The sequence below is a fragment of the Stegostoma tigrinum genome, chromosome 3 (assembly GCF_030684315.1).
Source record: "Stegostoma tigrinum isolate sSteTig4 chromosome 3, sSteTig4.hap1, whole genome shotgun sequence".
NCBI lineage: Eukaryota > Metazoa > Chordata > Chondrichthyes > Orectolobiformes > Stegostomatidae > Stegostoma > Stegostoma tigrinum.
This window is the reverse complement of record NC_081356.1, coordinates 135,532,526-135,549,681: the sequence shown is the minus strand read 5'-3', so window position 1 is coordinate 135,549,681 and position 17,156 is coordinate 135,532,526. Positions and strand designations below refer to the sequence as shown.

Here is a 17,156-nt window from a genome sequence, read left to right as displayed (position 1 = left end):
CAAACTATCCATTAACATTCACTCACCTTGTTCTGTCATAACCTGGGTATGCGGAGATAGTGTCTCTGTGGTAATGGCTGTACTTTAGCAGCCCTGAGGGCCAGGCTGATGCTTGGGGTCACAGGTTCAAATTGTAATTAATTCCATTGATAGAATCTGGAATTCTCGAGATGGGGTTTAAAGAATTTTTTTACCGGAAAATGGTGGGCATCTGTAACTCAATGCTTGAAAGTGTGAAGGAGACAGAAACCATCACAAGATTTAAGAATTATTTAGTAATCTCTTGAAGCAGCTTAGCACACAGGCTGCGGGCCAAGTGCTAGACAATGGGGCTAGCATAGTTAGTTGTTCGATGACTGGCACAGACACAAATTTCTGTAGATCTTTGTGTACTGTAACACACTGTAGTCCCTGAGAGTTACTATGTGCCTTTAAGCTGTGGCTAATGGGACAAACTGCAAAACATTAAGGCAGCGATGTTGTGAGCAATGAAGTGAGCGTATAGCGAGTGAGAAAGTAGAGAGCAAGCAAGGAACTCTGAGATATATCCTGGACCAGCCCATACATTGGTTACTTGTTCCTGCTGATATCTCGGCAACAGCCCTTTTTCATTCACTTGTGGGATGTGGCTGTTGCTGACTGGGCTGGTATTTATTGCCCATCTCACTTGAGGAAGTTGTGGTGAGCTGCCTTCTTGAACCACTGCAGTTCATGTGCAGTGGATAGACTCACAATTCTCTTTGGGAGATAATTTTAGGACTTTGACCCAGTGACAGTGAGGCAATATATTTCCACGTGTCTTAGAGAGGAACTTGAGGTGTTGTCATCAGTCTCTGACTATCCTCTCTATCTATGCCTCTCATCATCTTGTACGCCTCTATCAAGTCACCTCTCATCCTTCTTTGCTCCAATGAGAAAGGCTCCAGCTCCCTCAACTTTTCCTCATAAGACCTGCCCCCCAAGTCCAGGCAGCATCCTGGGAAATCTCCTCTGCACCCTCTTTAAAGCTTCCACATCCTTCTGTAATAAGGTAACCAGAACTGAACACAATATTCCAAGTGTGGTCTAACCAAAAATTTATAGAGCTGAGCTTAACCTCACGGCTGTTAAACTCAATTCCCCTGCTGATGAAAGCCAACACACCATACGCCTTCTTTACAACCCTATCAACTTTTGTAGCAACTTTGAGGGATCTATGAATGTGGACCCCAAGATCCCTCTGTTTCTTCACACTGCCAAGAATACTGCCATTAACCCTGTATTCTGCATTCAAATTTGACCTTCCAAAATGAATCATTTCAGATTTTTCTGGGTTAAATTCCATCTGCCACTTCTTTGCCCAGCTCTGCATCCTGTTAATGTCCCGTTGCAATCTACAGCAGCTCTCCATGCTGTTCAGAACTCCACCAACCTTCATGTCATCGGCAAAGTTACAAACCCAACCTTCCACTTCCTCGTCCAAGCCATTTATAAGGATCACAAAGTTGCAGAGGTCCCAGAACAGATCCCTGCGGAACACCACTGGTCACTGAGGCTGAATACTTTCCATCTACCACCACTTTCTATCTTCTGTTGAACAGCTAATTTTGTATCCAGACAACCAAATTTCCCTGAATCATGCCTCCTTACTCTCTGAATGAGCCTACCATGGGGAACCTTATCAAATGCCTTTGCTAAAATCCATATACACCACATCCACTGTTCTACCTTCATCAAGATGTTTTGTCACATCCTCAAAGAATTCAACAAGGCTTGTAAGGAATGGCCTGCCCCTCACAAAGCCATACTGACTATTTGTAATCATACTGTGCTTTTCCAAATAAACATAAGTACTATCTCTCAGAATCTTCTCCAGTAATTTACCCACCACAGAAGTAAGACGGATTTGTCTGTAATTCCCAGGATAATCCCTATTCCCTTTCTTGAACAAGGGAATGACATTTGCCACCCTCCAATCTTCTGGTGCTACTCCAGTGACAGTGAGGATGCAAAGATCATTACCAAAGGGGCAGCAATCTCTTCCCTCGCTTCCCGTACTAGCCTTTGGTATATCCCATCTGGCACAGGAGACTTGTCTATTCTTATATTTTTCAAAATTTCTAGCACATCCTCCTTCCTCACATCAATGTGTTGGAGCATGTCTGCCTGTTTCATGCTGTCCACACAAATGTCAAGGTCCCTCTCACTGGTGAATACTGAAGCAAGGTATTCATTAAGGGTCTCCCCTACCTCCTCTGACTCCGCACACATTTTCCCCCCACTATCCCTGATTGGTCCTACCCTCGCACTGGCCATCCTCTTGTTACTCGTATAAGTATAGAAAGCCTTGGGGTTTTCTTTGATCCTACCTGCCAAGGTTTCTCACCCCCTTCAAGCTCTCCTAAGCCCATTCTTCAGTTCCTTCCAGGCTATCTTGTAGACCTCTAGAGTCCTGTCGGATCTTTGCTTCCTCAATCTTAAGTATGCTATCTTCTTCCTCTTGATTAGGTGTTCCACATGTCTTGTCATCCAAGGTTCCTTCACCTTGCCACCCTTCCCTTGCCTCAGTGGAACAAACCGATCCAGTACCTGTAGCAACTGCTCCCTAAACAATCTCCATATTTCTGTCGTGCATTTCCCCGAGAACATCTGATCCCAATTGGTGCTCTGTAGGTCTTGCCTAATAGCATTGTAATTCTCCCTCCCCCAATTAAATACTTTCCCATCCTGCCTGCTGCTATCCTAAAGGTCAGGGAATTGTGATCACTGTCACCAGAATGCCCCCCCACTGAGAGGTCTGACACCTGACCTGGTTCATTGCCAAGCACCAGTCCAATATGGCCTCCCTTATGGTTGGCCATCTAGATAATGAGTCAGAAATCCTTCCTGACCACACCTGACAAACTCTGCTCCATCCAAACTATTTGCACTTAGCAGGTTCCAGTCTATATTAGGGAAGTTGAAGTCACAACAACCCTATTACTTCTGCACTTTTCCACAATCTGTCTCCCAATCTGTTCCTCAGTGTCTCTGTTGCTGTTGGGGTGGGGGCTGTCGAAAATTCCCAATAAAGTGACTGCTCCTTTCCTGTTTCTGATTCCCACCCAGACTGGCTCAGTGGAGAAACCCTCCTCCACTCTCCCTTTCTGAAGCTGTGATACCATCCCTGACTGGCAATGCCACTCCCCCACCTCTTTTACCTCCCTCCCTATTTCTTTTGAAACATCTATACCCCAGAACATCCAGCAATGATTCCTGTTCCTGTGTTACCTGCGTCTCCGTGATGGCCACAACATTGTAGTTCCAAGTACTGACCCATGCTTTAAGTTTGTCACCCAAATTCCTGACACTTCTTGCACTGAAGTAGACACCCCTCAACCTGTCGCATTGACTGCCACTTTGCCCTATCAACTGCTTATTCTTTCTCAGACTCTCTGCTTGCTCTATCTGCCTGCACACTGGCTAACCCGTCCTCTGATTCGTAACTGCGGTTCCCATCCCCCTGCCAAACAAGTTTAAACCCTCCCGAAGAGCTCTCGCAAACCTCCCACCCAGGATATTGGTGCCCGTCTAGTTCAGGTGCAACCCATCCTTCCGATACAGGTCCCACCTTCTCCAGAAGGCATCCCAATGATCCACAAACCTGTAGCCTTCCCTCCTGCACCAGCTCTGTAGCCACATCTTCAGCTGCACGCGCTCTCTGTTTCTAGCCTCACTGGCCCGGTAGAGTTACTCACTGTAGTACTTCTAGTGTCTGACCTGTTCTTATAGCCACTGTATTTTTATGGCTAGTCCAGTTCAGTTTCTGGTCAATAGTAGCCCTCAGGATGTTGATGAGGAACTCAGTGAACGTAACACCATTGAATGTAAAGGGCTAATAGTTAGATTTTCACTGGTTTAAAATAGTCATTGCCTGGCATTTGTGTGGCGTGAGCGTTGCCACTTGTCAGGCCATGCCTGGATATTGTCCAGGTCATACTGCATTTGGGCATGGACAGCTTCAGTATCTTGGGAGTTGTGCATGGTGCTGAACATTGTACAATCGTCCGCAAACATCCCCACTTCCGACCTTATGATGGAGGGTGGGTCATTGATGAAGCAGCTGAAGATGGTTGGGCCTAGGACACTACACTGAGGAACTCCGACAGAGATGTCCGGGAGCTGAGATGACTGACCTCCCACAACCACAACCATCTTCCTATATGTCAGGTATGACGCCCAACCACCGGAGATACCTGACTGAAAATTCAAGAGCTACTGATGAGCTCAAGTGCAGCGCCGTATTGTAGGTGGAGATGTGCTGTGAGGGTGTGGTGAGGCTGGGGCATATCCACTGCCAATGTCCATGGGCACAGGCTGCATGTAGATGCTGCCATGGTGCATGCTGTGAGATTGGTGACAGCTGACCAAGATGGACGCCTGAAGGAGCATGTTGTAAGTTAGAATCCCAACCTCCATGGTGGAAATGTTCATGGAGAATGCAAAACTGTGCATCAATGAAGTGAGATTAGTTAATAATTGCTTTCAGATGCATTCAAGTTGGTGCAAATAAACCATTCACCAGTCACTAGCGCAATCATCGTCTCACCATTAGCTAGCTGGAGGTTCGGACATTTTCTCTCCAATTTTGAGAATGTTATTCCTGCCGATCTCGCCCTGTTTTCCCAACTGAATAGCCAACGCCCACGTTGTTGAGAGGCAGTGACCGTTCAGCTCTGAAAGCTTTCCCACCACTCTGCTTAACCTGACTGGCCTGTAGTAGGAGCATTTATCCTGACACCCATTTTTTAAACAAAGGTGTAATATTTCTAATTCCCCAGTCCTCTTGCGTGACCCTGGATCATTTTCATTCAGTCCTCCCAGGAGGATTTGAAGATTATGTGACTATTTTCTTCACAATTTTCACACTCTTTCCTCAGTAGCCCTATATGTAACTCAACCAATCCTGGTTACTTCATCACCATTACACAGGCCTTTCTAATAACTCAATTAGAATCATTTTTTAATCAATCAATTTTTAGCCAAGCAGGTGTCACTAGTACCTCGTTTTTCACTATGACGTGGACAGCATCTCTCTTGGTCAGAGTGCCGCTTTGGAATGCACACAGGTACAGCCTGCCTGATTGGCAACACATCCGCCACCTTAAACATCTAACCCCTCCACCACTGACACTAGCAGCAATGTGTACCATCTACAAGATGCCTGGCAGTAATTCACCACGGCTTTTCAGAGAGCACCTTCCAAGCCAACCACTTCCATCTGGCAACAGATACATGAGAACACTACCCCTGCAAGTTCCTCCAAGGTGCTCCAGACTTGAAAATGTATTACCATTCCTTGAATGGGTCAATATCCTGCTGCAGTTAACTTCCTTACAGCATTCGGGGTGTTCCTACACTCCAACGATTGCAGTGGCTCAAAACATTAGCTTACTCACCACTGCTTTCTCCAGCACAATTAGGGATTGTTGCAGGCCCAACTGTGATGCTTACGTCCCTCGAGAGAAAGAAAATTCCACAGCCGTGTCCTCTGCCTTGTTGCTTAAATCCAATTTGGACCCAAATTGATGCCACTCCTGCTTTTACAGGAAAAGGCTGGAGTCTTGTCAATTCTCTGCATTGTACCAGGCTTGTTTTGGGTGCATTGAGCCAACAATGTAAACGTTCAGAAGCGACCACAAGTAAGGAGGGTGTGTCATGGTCATCTGTGGGGTCTAATAAGGCCGAAAGAAATGTAATGGAACTGCCATTAACATCCCTGCCAGGAGCAACTTCAACCTAAATAGAAATGACTGCGCTGGCAGTACAGCTGTGCATTTGGAAACTAAACAGGCTCCTTCTGAAAGTAAATGTGACCCAGCTGGTTCATATAAGGAAGGAAGGAATAGAATATAAGAGGGAAGAAGTTGTGTTTCAGCTGTACAAAGCCCTGGTTAGACCACAACACATGCAGAATCACCAGGAACAGACTGGGCATCACTCCTTAGGAAGGTGGTAAGCAGACATGAATTAGTCAGGCAGGGAATTTAGGTTTTGGGGAGAAGGCAGGGAAAGTGGAGGTGAGGATTATCAAATCAGCCATGATCTCATTGATTGATGGAGCAGACTTAATGGGTCAAATGGCCTAATTCTGCTCTTACATCTAAACAGTATATTAAATTTGGCAGTTTAGATTTACCAAAATCATACCTAGACCTCAAGAATTAAATTAGAAGACAAATTATGCAAACAACATTAGAGAGTCCAGACAATACAAATATAAAGATTGTTTGGTTTTTCACCTCATTAAGTGGAAATGATGGGGCAGCTAGGGAGAAACTGTTTCTGTTGTTTGGGGTGTCCTGGACTGATTAGAGCCAGACCTTCCAGAAGGAATATTAGGAAACATTTCGGCACACAACAGTTGATGAAATCTCCTTTGCAAGCAACAGTTGATAGTTTAAATTCAACAAAGTGTATGTTCTCATCTCGAAGGCATGAGGAGATACAGGGCAAAGTTTGGAATTTAAGGAATGAGGTAACAGATCACCAAGGCCCTCATTCATTGGTGTAATAATCTTGAGGAGATAAATAGCCTTGTATTATTCCATAAGATCATAAAATGTAGAAGCAGAAGTAGACGTTTTATCCCTTTGAGTTTATTCTGCCAATTGATGAGATCGTGGCTGATCTGATAGTCCTCAAGTCCTCTTTCCTGCCTTTTCCCTATAACTCTTGATTCCCTTACTGATTAAAAATCTGCCTGTCCCTGCCTTGAATATACTTAAATGAGCCAGCCTCAACAACCCTCTGTGGTAAAGAATTCCACAGATTTACTATCCTCTTCTTAAATGAGTGACCCCCCATTCTGTTCCAGACTCTCCCACAAGGAGAACCAGCCTTTACCGCATAAACCCTGAATCTTGTATGTTTCAATAAGGTCACATCTCATCCCTCTTGATTCCAGTGAGTACAAGCCCAATCTATTCAACGTCTTCTCATAAGGTAGGCCCTCCATACTTGGTGTCAGCCATGTGAACTTCCTCTGGACTGCATCCAAGGAAGATTTTATGAAGTTTATAATTAAAACTAATGACACGTTTGTCCCATCATGAGTATTTATCTTGTGCATTGTCAGAAATTAGAAAATCTAATTTAAAGGAGAAGGTAGCAGTGCAGATGAATGATGAGTCCTATTGTTACCAGAAAATAAAAGGAAGGGACAGAATGTGTAAACGTCATATTGAACCACGGAATTGTACAAGAGTAGGGAATTTAGATAACAGAACAAACCAAAATGTTTTGTGTCTGAATGCACAAAATATTCAGAATAAACTGAATGAGTTACCAGCGCAAATAGAGACAAATGGGAGTACAATTACTGAGATGTAGTCACAGGGAGACCAGGTTTGATAATGTAATGTCCAAGGGCACTCGGTGTTTTGGAAGGATAGGTACGAGCATAAAAGAGGTAGTGTAGCTTTGTTAGTAGAGGAATGTAGTGAGAAATGGTTTGACACTGGATTTAAGATGTAGGATCAGTCTGGGTAGAAAGAAGTAGCAGCAAAGGAATGAAATCCCTGAATGGAGTAATCTATATATCCTCAAAGAGTAGTTCCGCTGTGGTGCACAGTATAAACCAGGAATTGCTGGGGGCTTGTAAGAAGGGTACATCAATAATTATGGGTGATTTTAATATGCATGCAGACTAGGTTAATCAAATTGGCAAAGACAGACTCAAGGGAGAGTTCATTAACTGTATTAGAGATTGTTTCTTGGGGAATATGTTTTGGAACCAGGCCAGTAGGCGGCAGACTATTCTGGATTTGGTATTGTGTAATGAGGCTGGATTAATTAATGAGCTCATAGTAAAGGAAAAACTGAAAGAACTGCGGATGCTGTAAATCAGGAACAAAAACAAAGTCGCTGGAAAAGCTCAGCAGGGGTGGCAGCGTCTGTGAAGGCAAAAACAGAGTTAATGTTTTGGGTCAGGTGACAGAACAGTACTGAGGAAGGGTCACCGGACCCGAAACATTAGCTCTGTTTTTAACTTCACAGATGCTGCCAGACTTGCTGAGCTTTTCCAGCGACTTTGTTTTTGCTCATAGTCAAGGATCCTGTAGGGAAGAATGATCACAGCATGCTGGAATTTCAAGTTCAGTTGGAAGGCAAGAAACTGGAGTCCCACACTAGCATTTTGTAATTAAACAAAGGTAATTACATAGAAGAAGGACAGATTGGCCCGAATGGACAGGAGAACTAAAAGATTGGACAGTTGATGAGCCGTGACAGATGCTCAAGGAGAGCCTTCAGTGCTCCAAACTAAAACATATTCTAAAAGGAAGAAAGATTGTAGGGCAGGAAAATCATTCATAGTTAAGCAAGGAAGGGAAAAATAATATAAAGACAAGAACCAAGGCATACATGATTACATGGGCCAAGTGGCAGGCTGGAACAATGGGAAACTTTGAAAGATCAGCAAAGGATTAGGAAAACATCTATAGAAACAGCAGTGGTAAATAAAAAAAGAAAACTCATGCAAAGCTTGAAAATAGCGATCAAAAGCTTCTGTAAGTATATAAAAGGAAGAGAACAGCTAAAACAAATGTTGATCTATCAAAGATGAGACTGGAAGTTAATCGTTAGAAACAATGAAACCTCTAAATCAATATTTTGTCTGAGTTTTCACAGTGCAGGACACTAATCCCATCCCAAAAGTAACAGGTAATGCAGAGGTTATCGAATTAGAATTAGAATTAGAATTAGTTTTGCTGTGACGTGTACCGGCGTACAGTGAAAAGAGTACAGTGTCACCACACATGGCACCATCGTCGGTACAAATTTTAGATACAAAATACAGAAAGCAAAGTTACATACAAAAGTCACAAAGGAAAGGGAGGAACTTTGAACAGTCATCATCATTAGGGAAAAATTACAGAGCAAACTATTGGAATGTAAGGCAGACAGTTCTCCAAAACCTGGTGGCCTACATTCTAGGGTATAAAGTGAAGTGGCAGCAGAGAAAGTGAATCCATTGGTTATAATTTTCCAAAATTCCCTGGACATGAAACACTTCCAATAGATTGGAAAAATGCCAATACATCATCATTATTCAGAAAGAGAGGGAGGCACAAAGCAGGATCATTGGGAAATTGTTAGAACCCATTATTAAGGAAGTAATAATAGGACATTTGGAGAGTAAAAGTGCAATCCGTCAGAATCAACATGGTGCTATGAAGTGTAAACATTATTCCACTAACGTCATAGAGCTCTTTGAAAATGTAACAAGCAATGTGAATAATGGGGATCCTGTATATATAGTTGATCTTGAATTACAAAAGGCATTCGATAAGATGCCACACAAAAGTTAATACGGAAGGCAAGATCATGTGGGGTTAGAAGTAATTAATCAGTTTGTACAGAAGATTAGCTAACTAACAGAAAGCAAAGACTTAGGATAAATGGGGTTTTCTCTGGTTATTGAGATGTAAGCAATGGGTTGCCACAAGGTTCAGTCCTCGGGCCCCAACTATTTACAATCGATATTAATGATTTGGATGCGGGGATAGAAATATGGCCAAATTGGCAGATTACACTAAAATAGGTGGAAAAGCAAGCTGCAATGAAGAAATGAGGATTTTACAAATGGATACGGACAGGTTAGGTGAATGGGCTGAAATCTGGCAGGTGAAGTTTTAAGTGTGAGCTTAACCATATTGGTCAGAGGAATAGAAAGGCAAATTATTATCCAAAAGGAAATAAACTTAAAAATATTTCAGTGCAGAGGGATGCGGATGCCCTTGTGCATGAAGCGCACAGAACTAATATGCAGGTCCAGCAGGTAATAAGGAAGGCAATGGGAACTTTGGCATTTATTTCTGAAGGAATCAAGGATAAAAGCAGGGAAGTGTCGTTGCAACGGTACCTGACATTAGTGAGACCGCACCTGGAGTATTGCTTATAATTTTAATCCTCTTAGTTGAGGTGGGATGTAATTGTATTGGAGGCAGTTCAGAGGAGATTCACTAGATTGAGTCCAGAGGTGAGGGGTTTGTCTTATGAAGAGAAATTGAGCAGTTTGGGCCAATACTGTATGGTGTTTAGAAGAATGAGAGGAGATGCTAACGATTCACAAAGTAAACGTAGAAAGGATGCCTCCTCACGTGGGGCAATCTAAGATGAGAAGTTGTAGTTTTAGGATGGGGGTGGCAAATTTAAAGCAGAGAAATTACTTCTCTCAAAGGGTCATGAATCTGTAGACCTCACTAGCCAAGAGTGCAGTGGATACTTGAAACCTTAAGGAAGGGATGGTCAGATTTTTAATTCAAAGTCTCAAACAAGTGAAACCAAACAGATCACCTGGCATCGACCGAGGCACCAGAAAAGACAATGATAGAAACAGCCCTTGGACCCTGCAAGGTCCTCCTCACTAACATCTGGGGATTAGTACCAACATTGGGAGGGCTGTCTCACAGACTAGTCAAGCAACAGCCTGACACTGTCATACTGACAGAATCATACCTTACAGACAATGTCCCACACACCACCATCACTATCCCTGGATATGCTCTATCTTACCGGCAGGACAGACCCAGCAGAGGGGGCGGCACAGTGGGATACAGTTAAAACATAGAACATTACAGTGCAGTACAGGCCCTTCGGCCCTCTATGGTTTCACAGATCGATGCAACAAATTGAAACCCACCTAACTTACACTATTCCGTTATCATCCATATGTTTATCCAGTGACCATTTAAATGCCCTTAAACTTGGCGAGTCTACTACTGTTGCAGGCAGGGCATTCCACACCCTTACTACTCTCTGAATAAAGTTGGGAGATAGTTTCTGTGGGGGTCACCAACATTGACTCCATACCCCATGAAGTCTCATAGAAACATAGAAGATGGGAGCAGGAGGAGGCCATTCAGCCCTTTGAGCCTGCTCCGCAGTTCATCACGATCGTGGCTGATCGTCCAACTCAGTAGCCTAATCCTGCTTTCACCTCATAAACTTTGATCCCATTCACCCCAAGTGCTATATCTGGCTTCCTCTTGAATACATTCAATGTTTTGGCATCACCGACTTCCCGTGGTAATGAATTCCACAGACTCACCACTCTTTGGGTGAAGAAAACCCTCCTCATCTCCGTCCTAAATGGTCTACCCCAAATTCTCAGGCTGGTTCTGAACACACCCACCATCGGGAACATTCTCCCTGCATCTACCCTGTCCAGTCCTGTTAGAATTTGATAAGACTCTGTGAGATCTCCCCTCATCTGTCTGAACTCTCATAAAGGCAATCCCAACCGAGTCAATCTCTCCTCATACGTCAGTGCCGCTGTCCCAAGGATCAGCCTGGAAAACCTCGCTGCACTCCCTCGAGAGCAAGAGCATCCTTCTTCAGAAAAGGAGAACAAAACTGCACACAGTATTCCAGGTGTGGTCTCACCAAGGCCCTCTATAACTGCAACAACACATCCCTGCTCCTGTACTCGAAACCTCTCGCAGTGAAGGCCAACATCCCATTTACCTTCCTCACCACCTGCTGCACCTGCATGCTTACCTTCAGCAACTGGTGCACAAGGACACCCAGGTCCCACTGCACACTCCCCCCCCCTCCCAATTTACAGCCATTCAGGTAGCAATCTATCTTCTTGTTTTAGCTCCCAAAGTGAATAACCTGTCATTTATCCAAATTATACTGCACCTGCCTTTGATTTGCCTGCTCACCCAATATGTCCAGATCATGCTGAAGGATCTCTGCATCCTTGTCATAGCTCACCCTCTCACCCAACATGGTATCGTCTGCAAACTTGGAGATGTTACATTTCGTTCCAAGTCATTGATATATATTGTGAATAGCTGCGGTCCCAGCACCGATCCCTGTGGCGCCCCATTACTTACTACCTGCTAATTTGAGAAGAGCTCATTAACTCCTACTCTTTGTATCCTCTCTGTCGACCAGTTTCTTATCCACCTCCGTACGTTTCCAATCCCATGTGCTTTAATCTTGTGCAATAATCTATTACGCAGGACTTTGTCAAATGCTTTCTGAAAGTCCAAATATCCCACATCAACTGGCTTTCCCTTGTCAACTCTACTAGTTACATCTTCATAGAATTCCAACTGATTTGTCAAGCATGATATCCCCTTCATAAATCCATGCTGATAGCCTGATTCTGCCACTACTTTCTAAATGTTCCACTATAAAGTCCTTGACAATGGATTGGAGAATTTTCCTCACTACTGATGTTGGGCTTACCTGTCTATAATTGCCTGTTTTCTATCTGCCTCCCTTTTTGCATACTGGAGTGACATTAGCTACCTTTCAATCTGCAGGGATTGTTCCAGAGTCTATGGAATCCTGGAAGATGACCACTAATGCATCCACTATTTCTAAGGCACTTCCTTAAGTACTCTGGGAATGAGACTCTCAGGCCCTGGGGATTTATCTGCTTTCAAGTCCCATCAGTTTTCCTAGCACCATTTCCTTACTAATATTGATTGCCCACAATTCATCCCACTTACTAAATCTTGTATTCTTCAAAATTTCTGGTATCTTATATGAAGGGCCTAAGCCTGAAATGTCAGCTTTTGTGCTCCTAAGATGCTGCTTGGCCTGCTGTGTTCATCCAGCTCCACACTTTGTTATATCTGATTGGTGTCCTGTTTTGTGAAGACAGAACCAAAGTGCGTATTCAGTTCCTCAGCCATTTCTTGGCCCTCTATTATTTACTTGATAGTTACTTGATACTTGATACAAAATGATCGGAGGTATGAATAGTGTGGACAGCCAGAGACCTTTTCCTGGGGTGATGGTAGCTATTACAAGGGGGCATAGTTTTAAAGTGAGCGGAGGTAGATATAGGGGAGACGTCAGAGGTAGGTTCTTTACTCAGAGAGTGGCCGGGGCATGGAATGTAATGCTGGAGAGGGTAGTGGAGCCGGCCTCATTAGGCGCATTTAAACGGCTATCAGATAGGTATATGGGTGATCGTATAAGGTAGGGGTGGAGGTTAGACAGACCTTAGGATTAGGATCAAAATTCGACACAACATTGTGGACCATAGGGCCTGTACTGTGCTGTACTGTTCTATGTTCAATGAAACATTCACCTTTTCTGTCTGCAGGACACCTACACTTGCCTTCACCAATCACTTCTTCACATACCTGCGGAAACTCTTAGTGTCAGTCTTTATATTCCCTGCAAGCTCACTTTCATACTGTACTTTCCCCTTCTTAACCAATCCCTTGGTCCTTCTTTGCTGAATTCTAAACTGCTCCTAATCCTCAGATTTATTATTTTTCTTGGCCGTTCTGTATGTTTCTTCCTTGGATCGGATACTGTCTCTAATCTCCTTTGTAAGCCATGGATGGGCCCTCGGACCCATTTTGTTTTTGCCAAAGACAGGAATAAACTGTTGTTGCAGTTCCCCCATGCGTTCCTTTAATGTTTGCCATTTCCTACCCACTGCCGTCCCTTTATGTAACTCTCTCCAATCTATCAAGGCCGACTCCTGCCTCATATCTTCATAGTTTCCTTTATTAAGATTCAGCATCCTAGTCTCTGAATTGCCAACCTCATTCTCCATCTTAATAAAAAATTCTATAATTGTTATGGTCGCTCATCCCCAAGGTGTCTCGTGCAGCTGGATTGGTAATGATTCCCTTCTCATTACACAGTACCAAGCCTAAGATAGCCTGCTGTCTCGTTGGCTCCTCCTCATATTGATCAAGAAAACCATCCTGTACGTACTCCAGGAATTCTTCCTCTCCAGGATTGTGGCTAATTTGATTTGCGGATGTGCTGGTTAAAATTGCTGGTGATCACCAATATTCCCTTACCACGTGCAACTCTCATTTCCTGTTTGATGCCATTCCCAACATCACCACTGCAGTTTGGGAGTTTGTACGTGACACCCACTAATGTTTTTTTGCCCCTTGATATTTCCCAGCTCTACCCATACAAGCTCCGTATTGTCAGAGCGAATATCCTTTCTCACTATTGTGTTAATTTCCTCTTTAACCAGCGATGCCGCTCCACCACCTTTTCCTTTTTGCCTGTCCTTCCTAAACACTGAATACCCTGGGACAGTCAGTTCCCAGCCTCGGTCACCCTGTAGCCACGTCTGTGTCATCCCAACAACATCGTACCCATTTACATCCATCTGTGGGATTAGCTCATCCACTTTATCATAAATGCTCAGTGCGTTAAGGCACAAGGCCTTTACAATTGTCTTTTTAAGATCGTTTGTCTCGGTTATTTTTCTCTGTAGCCCTGTTTGAATTTTGTGCTTGGTTTCTCTACCTATTACTTTTCTTATTCCCTTTTCTAATGTTTGTTTGTGTCCTCGCTCCCTCCTCCTCTGCCTGCTGCCATGGGTTCCCATCCCCCTGCCATATTAGTTTAGCAGTTCAAGAAGGCAGCTCACCCCCACCTTCTCAAGGGGCAACTAGGGACAGACAAGAAATGCTGGGACCAGCCAGTGACAGCCGCATCCCACAAATGAATAAAAAAATGATTTGAAGGGCTATGGAAAGTGGGCAGGAAGGTAGAGTTAAGACCATAATGAGATCAGCCATGATTGTCTTAATTGGAGGAACTGCCTGAGGGTCTGAATGGCTCACTCCTGCTCCTGGCTGTTTGTTCTCTGTTATACAGTTCTAGATTTTGTGCCGTGACACCTGCAGTTGCTGTGTGTTGTGCAGTGGTGATCACTTTGTGGTTCGACAAGTTTCCAGTGTTTGCTCTTGTTATTCAAGCTCATCCTCTTATTTAACAGGGTTTAAAAAGTTTCCAGAGAGCGCTGCATCTGTACCCCATTGAGAGCTCGCTGTGGAAGGATGACCTGGGTTGGGCACTTGAGCTATGGCAGAGGCAACAACAGCTTGATGAGTCTTTGCCCACACAGAGAGGTGCTTGGGGGAGGGAACCGTCCAGGCACCTGCCAGACTACGACTTTGAAAGCGATGAACTGGTCGAGGCATGTGCAGCTATTGCGGAGAGGGACAGACATCCAGCCATGACAAGGACCAGCATCTTCATTACAGCAACACAGGGCATGGAGACTGTGACTGAGACGGGCAGTCAGCCGAGACTGAGAGATGGGAACTTCATCCAGGCACGATAGTGTCAGCTTCAGCATGCGCCTGTCCCGGCCTTTGCTTCACGGTCTGTGAATTCTCAATGTGTGCTGCCCTGCCCTTGGTCTGTGTAAAGACATCTGTCCCCTCTTGGTATCAGTGGGGCCAGGTTTCTATGTGATCCTCCCTACCCATACCAATGCGAATGGTGTGCAGATTAACCAGTCCCCCCTTGCTGTGTACCTGATGAGTACAGACTGCTCCAACTGGAGAGCTGGAAGGTGGGGTCCAGCCTCTTTAAAATGGTAACATTTTATTCAAGTTTGTACATTCCCTGTTAAACTCACAATGTTCAACTCTGATGGGATTCTCCCTAGTTACCAACTAACGTTTGGGGTGATCCCCCCAGTTCCTGACTGTCATTGGAGAGGCGATCTCCCAAAATTGTGATCCCTTGATGGCGATCCTGCAGGGTACCAATGCCTTGTGGTGATGTCCTTCTGAGATTGAAAGCTTGGCCTTGCTCTGTAAGCTCTCTGGTTTGGATTTTGTGATAAATGCTTTTCCCTCATTCTGTGCGTACACATTAACCTGGCCCACAATGATCAACTCTGAGTGGATATATGACGTCCAGACCCAATGCTCGCATTCTGCAGTTAGTCATCGGATCCCCTGGAACAGTGTCTCAGATATAGTGATAATGGATGGTCTACACAATCAGACTGTACTGTGTAGTACATCCAGAATAAACGTTTGTGTTATTATTCACCAAGTGAATTACTGTCGAGTCCTTTTATCTTCCTTTTTCTTCAACCCTAACATAGAACGAGAAAGAATTGAATGCCTCAGAGCAGACCATATTCGATTACTGACCCTACTGCCCCATTTAATCCCCCTCCCACAGCCCCATGTACACTCTTCCTCCATCACTAACCCTACCCCCTCATTTAACCCCCCTCGCACAGCCCTGTCTACACTCTCCCCCCATCACTGACTGTACCCCCCCATTTAAACCCCTCCCACAGACCTGTGTACACTCTCCCCCATCACTGACTCTACCCCCCCATTTAAACCCCTCCCACAGACCCGTGTACACTCTCCCCCCATCACTGACCCTACCCCGCCATTTAATCCCCCTCCCACAGCCCCATGTACACTCTTCCTCCATCACTAACCCTACCCCCTCATTTAAACCCCTCCCACAGACCCGTGTACACTCTCCCCCATCACTGACTCTACCCCACCATTTAAACCCCTCCCACAGACCTGTGTACACTCTCCCACATCACTGACTCTACTCCCCCATTTAAACCCCTCCCACAGACCTGTGTACACTCTCCCACATCACTGACTCTACTCCCCCATTTAAACCCCTCCCACAGACCCGTGTACACTCTCCCCCATCACTGACCCTAACCCCCCATTTAATTCCCGTCTCACAGCCCCATGTACACTGTCCCCCCATCACTGACCCCAACACCAATTTAATCCCCCTCCCAAAGCCCAAAGTACACTGTCCCCCCATCACTGACCCTACCCCCCATTTAATTCCCGTCTCACAGCCCCATGTACACTGTCCCCCCATCACTGACCTCAACACACCAATTTAATCCCCCTCCCACAGCCCCATGTACATTGTCCCCCCATCACTGACCCCAACACACCAATTTAATCCCCCTCTCACAGCCCCATGTACACTGTCCCCCCATCACTGACCCTAGCCCCCCATTTAATCCCCCTCCCACAGCCCCATGTACGCTGTCCCCCCATCACTGACCCTAGCCCCCCATTTAATCCCCCTCCCACAGCCCCATGTACACTCTCCGCCCATCACTGACCCTACCCCCCATTTAATCCCCCTCCCACAGCCCCATGTACGCTGTCCCCCCATCACTGACCCTAGCCCCCCATTTAATCCCCCTCCCACAGCCCCATGTACACTCTCCGCCCATCACTGACCCTACCCCCCATTTAATCCCCCTCCCACAGCCCCATGTACATTGTCCCATCACTGACCCTCGCCCCCCATTTAATCCCCCTCCCAAAGCCCCATGTACACTCTCCCCCCATCACTGACCCTACCCCCCATTTAATTCCCGTCCCACAGCACCATGT

General features: G+C 45.1%; 1 protein-coding gene across 2 annotated transcripts in view; it reads left to right on the top strand.

Annotated features, from left to right (window-relative positions):
- ttc33 (tetratricopeptide repeat domain 33) overlaps nucleotides 1-15,818 on the top strand; it is a 97,799-nt gene extending 81,981 nt beyond the window's left edge. For both annotated transcript variants that reach the window (XM_048528232.1, XM_059645049.1), the window contains exon 5: nucleotides 14,741-15,818. In XM_048528232.1, the coding sequence (XP_048384189.1) occupies nucleotides 14,741-15,088 (348 nt within the window). In that variant the 3' untranslated portion in view covers nucleotides 15,089-15,818. The remainder of the gene's footprint in view (nucleotides 1-14,740) is intronic.
- The last annotated feature ends 1,338 nt before the right edge of the window (nucleotides 15,819-17,156 follow it).